The following is a 7,825-nucleotide window of genomic DNA, read 5'->3' as shown; positions in this document are numbered from 1 at the left end:
AATAATGTTCTCTGGTTGGGATTGATCCCAAAGTAGTACTTTTTTACATTTTTTATATTTATTATTGAATTAGATAATCAAAGATTATAATATATAATATATATAATATTCATACGTAAGAAAAGGAATTAAAGTGGGCTAAGGGTTCATGTAATAATTAATTAACTTTACTGAGTAAAGACTAATATATATATATATTAGTCAAATTGCATTAATGGAAAACAGCTTAAAATATTTGGAGAAAGACTTGTTGATTGACTTGAAAAACAGATGTCTCCACTTGTCCACCGCTTCTTCTATTTTTATGTCCCTCCGCCTGCCTCAGCCACAACTCATTTTTAAGTACACCTCCATAACTTGCCCTTTTTCGACGACCCTTGTTTCATACTTTCCTTTTGTCTCGAGAAAATATGGGAAAGGTAATTAGGATGTTGTACCAAATCCTTTGCCTGCTTTTAACGCTCTTGCATTTCCAGGTCCATTTCTCATCGAGTTCCCCTTCCTCTTTTCTTCCTTCAGCTCACTTATGCCTCCCAGCACAGAGAGCTGCCTTGCTCGAATTCAAAAATACTATTTCTGTGTATGATGATTGTGGTTATTACCTATGGAGGAATTCTTGGAATGAAAGCACGGATTGCTGTTCATGGGGTGGAGTTAGTTGCCACGTGGTGATTGTGGTTATTACCTATGGAGGAATTCTTGGAATGAAATCACTTATGATGATTGTGGTTAAATATCTCATCGGAGTTATTTAATCAGTTAGTGAGTTTGACCCATCTTAATCTCTCCCATAATTCATTCTCTGACTTAATCCCATATGAAATAAGTCTCCTATCAAAATTGGTTTAACTCGATCTTTCCAATAATGCTTATTATAGCTATAGCTACTTAAGATTTGATAGCCAAGGTTTTGACATGCTTGCACGCAACTTAACTGAATTAAGAAACCTTATCGTTGACTTTGTAAATATGTCTGATGTTACACTTCCTTCCTTTTTGAACTTGACTTCATCTCTGGAACGTTTGAGTCTCAGTTTTTGTGTACCGCATGGGGAATTTCCAAGTGAAATTTTTCGCCTTCCATACCTCCAGCGCATAGATTTAAGTTGGAATGATGAAAGTCTCACAGGTGATTTCCCTAAGACAAACTTGAGTAGTGACCTTGAGTTCTTGGACCTTTCCTCTTGCCATTTTAGAGGGTCAATTCCTGCATCATTTGGAAATCTCACTCAACTCACCTTCTTAGATATTTCTCAAAAGGATTTTGGAGGACATATTCCAGATATTTTTGAAAATCTTAATAAATTGACTTTTTTGTCATTTTCTTCCTGTAATTTTAGTGGTCAACTTCCAACAACCATGTTCAACCTCACGCAACTTACCCATCTAGATTTGTCATTTAATCGATTAGAAGGTCCCCTACCAAATCATGTTAGTGAGCTTCAATTGCTAGAAACATTTTGGTTATCTAGTAACCTTGTAAGTGGTGGAGTACCATCTTGGTTGTTTACTTTACCATCTTTGCAAACTTTAGATCTTAGCTATAACAAACTCGCCGGTCAAATTGACCAAATTCAGAAGCCTAATTCGGTCTATGATATAGATTTGAGTTCTAATGACATTCATGGACCAATACCTAGTTTTTTTTTTTTGATCTTGTGAACCTTGGACGTCTTTGTCTTTCATCACATAACTTGAGTGGTGTTGTCAAGTCAAAAATGCTTGCAAAACTCAAATATCTTAGGGATCTTGATCTTTCAAATAATAGTTTACTATCATTAAGCGCAAGCGAAAATGATGTTAATTATTCCTTTCCTTATCCTTTTGTAGCATAAGACAATTCCCAAGTTTCTTTCGAACATCAGATTTGGTAAATTTACATCTTTCCAATAACAAGATTCGTGCTGGAATTTCAAAATGGGAAGCAGAAGGGTGGGAAAGTTTGAATTCGTTGAACCTTTCTTACAACTTTTTGACCACTTTGGAACAATTTCCAGGAAAGAATCTTGACGTTCTTGACCTTCGATCCAACTTGCTTCAAGGTCCAATTCTATCAACTTGCTTGAAAAATCAAAGTCCAAACCCACCACAACCTTTGATTGCATTCTACGTTTCAAAGAATAAATTAACCGGAAACATCCATCTTTTGATTTGCAATTGGAGTTCACTTTTGATTATTGAGTTGTCTAGAAATAACTTGAGCGGAACTATTTCAGAATGTTTTGAAAATCTCAGCTCTTCTCTCATGGTAATGAATTTGGAGATGAATAATTTTCACGGCAAAATGCCTGATTCTTTTAGAGGTAATAACTTGGAAATTCTTCTCCTCAATGACAATAAATTGGAAGGATTATTGTCACGGTCTTTGGCTAATTGTTGTTCCTTGAAACTTTTGAATTTAAGGAACAACAAGTTCACTGATACCTTTCCCCATTGGTTAGCTTCATTTCCAAATCTGCAGGTTCTTCTTTTGCGAAATAATAGATTGCATGGTCCCATGCCCAATTCCTTAGCTTCATCTAACTTCTCTGCATTGCAAATAATTGATCTGTCTCATAATGAGCTCACCCGTCCCTTGCCAACAAAATTCTTCCAAAATTTGAGAGCAATGAAAGATATACCTGAAGAGAGACCTTGGCAATTCACGAGACTCATAAGTAGAGATGTAGCTTTATCTTTTAATGACTATCACTCAGTGAATGTAACAACGAAAAGATTGGAGATTGAGTTGGTGAAAACCTTTGCCATTTACAGGTTTATGGACTTTTCGAATAATCTATTTTGTGGACAAATTCCTGAAAAATTCGGAGAACTTATTTCGCTTCAAGGACTCAATTTGTCTAACAACAACTTGACTGGTCCTATCTCACCATCTATTGGAAATATGATAGCACTTGAATCGTTAGATCTCTCGTCAAACAGGCTTGGTGGCAGAATTCCTTCTCAATTGACGAATCTGACATTCCTTGAAGTATTAAATCTTTCACAAAATGATCTTGTGGGACCAATTCTCCATGGGAAGCAATTTGATACTTTTGAGAGTGATTCTTATAGTGGTAACTTGGGATTGTGTGGCCTCCCACTGTCAAAGCAATGCGTAATCTCAATTAAAAATGTTCCAATGCTTTAATATTAATTTTAATATTTTTAATTGATTTTCTGATTTTTTTTCACAATTGTACACGTGGACCCCACACAAAGTCACCTGCTTTCCTTTTCCCGTGCAAAATTCTTTCCTTCCCAATCCGTAATCTCAGTTACCAAGAGACAAGACACACAAAAAAGCAAAAGCCAGGCGCCAATGTCGAAGCGGAGCAACCTTCACTTGACGGATCTCGGCTGCATCGCCGGTGAAGACTTGTCCGAGTTCGGCGCTGGTAAGGAAGGATGGCTAGCCCCTGACGCCAGCACCACTCTCCTCTGTGCTCTCGACGCCCATTTTCTCGCCATCGCTAACCGATCACTTATTCTCATCCTCGGATGGTCCGACCCGGATGAGCCTCGGCTCCAGATCCGTCCCGAACTGTCACCTATCGAGGCCGAGCACATCACGGCCATAGAGTGGCTGGTTTTCGATGAGATTAAAGTGATTGCGGTTGGGACCTCTCGAGGGTTCATCTTGGTTTACTCTTTGCGTGGTGATTTGATTCATAGACAGGTAACTTTTCTTTTTAATTTTTTTTTGTTTTTTGAGCTTGGTTTGGTTGTTATTACTATTTGCTTGAAAGTTTGCTTTAAAGCAAAATTATGTAATTGATTAAATGAATATAGTGTTAATTACTTCAAATAAAAGTATAATTATGCATTTCGAATATCTAAATAATTTACATTTTCATTTTGAATTCTTCAAAAATGATTGCTTTTTTGCGTTTGCTTCCAGAAGCACAATAAAATTAGTAGCTTGATGTATTTCAATTTATTGAATGTTTTATTTACTTATGTGTCTAGTTTTGTAGTTTTACCTTCAATTTACTATTTTAACTTCAATGGATGATGCAGTTGTGTTTTGTAGATGAACATAAATGGTGTGTTTTGCAGATTTTCATGTACACTTATAGTTCTTTAACTGATAAGTCGGATGAAGACTTCTTGTGTTAACATCAATTAGATCTAAACGTTATTAGGTTGAGATCAGTTAGAGATAAATCATTGTTGGAATGGTGAACTGATTTGTTTAATATTTGATTTTAGATAGTATATCCAGGACGCATCGTAAAGTTAAGCGTCCGCGGAACTAGGAAAGATCTGACACAAGATATATCTTCAGAGGAAGTTTGTGTTGTCATACCTGGTGTAATTGCTCGTTTTGATGGGTCTGATATAAAGGTGAGTCCCTGCTTAAATGTGTAATAGTTATTCATGAACATGGCAAGAACTGCCTGTTTATCTGATGCAGAAGCAAAGCATTAGATTTATGTATATTTTGGACTTGTTTGGCTAACTTAGATGACTCCCCTCTGGTAATGTAGAGTATGCTTCAAAGGTGGTTTCAAGAAACACATTCTCGTTTTTGGGATCAGAAACCAAAGAAAGATTCAGAGGATATAGGAAACTCTTATGGGAGATTACCTTACCAGTTATGGAATGTTAATAAGTATGGGACATGTGTTGATGCAGCAATCACAGGCATAATGCCACCCCCTCTTATGGAACTCCAGGTGATTTTTAATGTTGCTTAATCGTATTAGCTCATGCTAACAGCTGAATAATTTATTTTTCAATTCTTAATTAATGGCCATTTGATCTTCAAAATGTGAATATAAAAAACTGGTTTTACTGGTTCAATATTTTGCTCGTTATAGTACATTTTATTTATGATTTTGTTTGTTTCGCCAATGAATTACGGAAGCTTTCTGAAGTTATTCTGGTGTTTGAATTCAGCTGCTTTTATTGTTGGGCAGTCCAATCAACGTTACCATTGTGCAGTCACCATTGGAGATGATGCTGTGATCTCAGCTTTCAGGTTAGTTTCTTCGCATTTTGAAATATAGTATGATTTCTCTTTCATTACAAGAAGCGATTCTTTCATGGGTAGTTTCTCTTTTTCTTTTCTTTTGGTGCTTTATTGGTAAACTTTTGTTTAATTATGTTGAAGACTTTCCGAAGATAGGAACCGTTCCTTGGTAGGAGCTATTTTGTCTAAAGTTGTGCCTGCAACATTTTCCACAATTGCTTCTTTTTCTAAAATGATATGGCGGAGTGAACAAACGCCAAAGAGGAAGTCAGAAGAGAAGCCTCAATCGTTTGCTCAAGGTGAAGTTTGTTAAACTTGTATATTATTCCTCATTTGGTTCTGCTATTATCTTCTCCGTGGTACTTAAATTATGTAGTGTAAATCTCTAAAAATATGTGCTTGTTTCAAAATTCATGTATACTTATAATTATTCTAAAAGAAATATTTTCTTAGATTCAAATTTTTAGGTGATTGAAGCTGATTTACATTGGTTTGGAGTGTTTGCTGTAGCTGAGATCATTTAACTGATCTTTAGTTCTCATTTTTCATTTGGTACTATCACAAGATTTGTGGCAACAATCTCATTATTAAGCATGTAACCTCTGCTTGCTTGTTTCTCTGATTATTGTATTTAGTAAGCCTTTTTATAATTTTTTATTGTCATCCTTGCCACATGCTTATATTTTCTGTTCAACTATGGGCTTGCACCAAAAGAGCTCATCTTATCGTGTTCTGATGTGCAATTAATAGTTAAGTGGATAGAGAGAGTCTTAGTTATTTAAGAAAGAAGTTTTCTGTTTCTATCATATTCTGAGACAAAGAATGTTACAAGTCCATTGTGTCTTTTGATGTGTTCTGAATGTTAACATGCTTAGTTAGCATACAAACCTAAGCCACTTTCTTAGTTCTCTTTATTAAGGCTTTTCCAAAACCTGTTGAGTATGTTATTGATGTCATGATCTTTTGCCAGCTTCTCCTTTGACATGTTTGAAGGATCACCCAAGAAAAGGTGAAAAGCTCACCTTATCACCCAGTGGCACTTTGGCTGCTATTACAGATTCACTTGGTCGTATATTGCTCTTAGATACTCAGGCACTTGTAGTAGTGCGACTATGGAAGGTTTTTTCTGCATCTATGGTTTTCAATTTCTTGAAAAGCAACAGCTCCTCTTTCCTTCTCAGTAAGCAGTTTTCCTAATACACTCTTCAGGGATATCGTGATGCAAGCTGTTTCTTCATGGAAATGTTAGTCAATAAGGAGGCTATAGGGTCAGGTTCCTCTTACTATGAACCAGGAAAGAGTGACTACTGCCTCTGTTTAGCCATTCATGCACCTCGAAAAGGAATTGTTGAGGTGTGTTCATGTTTCTTTAAAGTGTTTCTTATTATTTCTTTATTGTTGTGCTTGTTGTTAGGATTTTGAAAATCTATTTTTATATTATGGCCATGATGGTAAGAGCAGGAATAGTCAGTAGCATTTATCATCACAATGATAACAATGCATTACCATTTAGCAGTGGGTCGATATCATCTAGCCATACAGGCTTATGGGGTGCGTAGGGCTACATACAATTGGACCCTTACACTATAGATAGTTGGGATTGAATAGTATGGAATTATAGTGAAATAATTGTGGAAATGAATTGATGTATTACTCTAATTGTGTGGAAATAATTGTGCAAACGGGTTGACAGATTACTGTAAACTATGTTCACTCCATAAAGAAAACATCTTCGTTGATCCTTTCATGAGTGGGTTCAATGTAACTAATTTTTCCTCTATCAGAGATACATTTGACAGATTTTTGGCTTTGCTCTTAGAACTTCATTTAGTAGAGCAAACGTTTAGCGTTATATTCCAGTCAATGTTTACTTGACCACATCATGCACAGGTCTGGCAGATGAGAACCGGACCACGTCTCCTAACCATCCAGTGTGCTAAAGGTTGCAGATTATCGCAGCCAACTTACCGGTTTGGATCATCATTGGACTCTCCTTATATTCCTCTGGAAGTTTTTTTGTTAAACGGAGACTCTGGTCAATTGTCAGTGTTGAATCGCTTTCTTAATTAAATATAATTTTACATAGAAAGTTCATTGTTGTTAGATATTTCAATTCTTGGCCTCCATATCCGTTTCCTCTGTGACTGCAAATTAAGGTGCCATGATATGTAAGTTGTAGAAAGAATGATGGTACTAATAATGCCTCCTTTTATTTTCACACAGACAGTAAATTTTTTTTTAAAAAAAAACAGCTTAATTTGATAAAGAAACATGACTTGGTTTTTTGGTCGATGAATGATAATTTTTAGATTTAACTTTGTTCTAATGGATGTATAAGCCCTAGTTCAGCAACTTTTCAGCCAAGGTTAAGTCGTTAATTGAGGTTGATTGGATCATTATATAAGTTTTAACAATTATATTCACATCAAATGTGAATTTAATAATTTTTTATATTTAAATCACGTGATTTTTAAAATCTCAAACTCAAGTTGTTAGTAGTTTTCAAATTTAAATTAGATATGGGTCAGTAACTTTTTAAATCTGTATTATGTGGTTTTTAAAAACTTAAATATCAAGTTATTAGTAGATTTTAGGGTAAAGCCATATGGCTTTCATATGGCTTTCAAAAGGGTAAATTTAAGTTGTTGATAGGGAATGACTTAAATCGTTATATAAGTATTAACAATTAAGAATCATATTCACATGAAATGTGACATACATTACAATCATAATTAATGCTCATTTCTAAACTTGGTAATTTTGAACACGATACGTCAACACGACACGAGAAAACACGGGTTAAACGGGTTTTGAGTTTAGTTTTAACGTGTCAGACACGACAAATATGTTTAAAACACGTTTAAACACGTT

At 35.3% G+C, this 7,825-nt stretch overlaps 2 protein-coding genes across 2 annotated transcripts; both read left to right on the top strand.

The window, feature by feature from the left end:
* On the top strand, positions 1,306-3,130 carry LOC108662749 (receptor-like protein 12). Its single transcript, XM_018124287.1, has 2 exons — positions 1,306-1,639; positions 1,998-3,130. The coding sequence occupies exons 1-2, from the start codon at positions 1,360-1,362 to the stop codon at positions 3,128-3,130; spliced, it is 1,413 nt and encodes a 470-aa protein (XP_017979776.1). The 5' UTR covers positions 1,306-1,359.
* Positions 3,216-7,188, top strand: LOC18507167 (rab3 GTPase-activating protein non-catalytic subunit). The gene is made up of 8 exons (XM_018124594.1): positions 3,216-3,658; positions 4,192-4,326; positions 4,470-4,658; positions 4,902-4,963; positions 5,096-5,253; positions 5,925-6,073; positions 6,164-6,307; positions 6,845-7,188. Exons 1-8 carry the CDS (start codon positions 3,302-3,304, stop codon positions 7,022-7,024), a joined length of 1,374 nt encoding a protein of 457 aa, XP_017980083.1. The 5' UTR covers positions 3,216-3,301; the 3' UTR covers positions 7,025-7,188.

This window comes from Theobroma cacao, chromosome 7 (genome assembly GCF_000208745.1).
Source record: "Theobroma cacao cultivar B97-61/B2 chromosome 7, Criollo_cocoa_genome_V2, whole genome shotgun sequence".
Classification (NCBI taxonomy): Eukaryota; Viridiplantae; Streptophyta; class Magnoliopsida; order Malvales; family Malvaceae; genus Theobroma; species Theobroma cacao.
This window is presented reverse-complemented; position numbering and strand designations above follow the sequence as displayed.

Coding starts and splice junctions, on each gene's coding strand:
- LOC18507167 (XM_018124594.1), top strand. CDS start 3,302: ATGTCGAAGCGGAGCAACCTTCACTTGACGGATCTCGGCTGCATCGCC. Junction 3,659..4,191: donor GTGATTTGATTCATAGACAG/GTAACTTTTCTT, acceptor ATTTGATTTTAG/ATAGTATATCCAGGACGCAT. Junction 6,308..6,844: donor CTCGAAAAGGAATTGTTGAG/GTGTGTTCATGT, acceptor CATCATGCACAG/GTCTGGCAGATGAGAACCGG.
- LOC108662749 (XM_018124287.1), top strand. CDS start 1,360: ATGTTCAACCTCACGCAACTTACCCATCTAGATTTGTCATTTAATCGA. Junction 1,640..1,997: donor CATTCATGGACCAATACCTA/GTTTTTTTTTTT, acceptor AACAATTTCCAG/GAAAGAATCTTGACGTTCTT.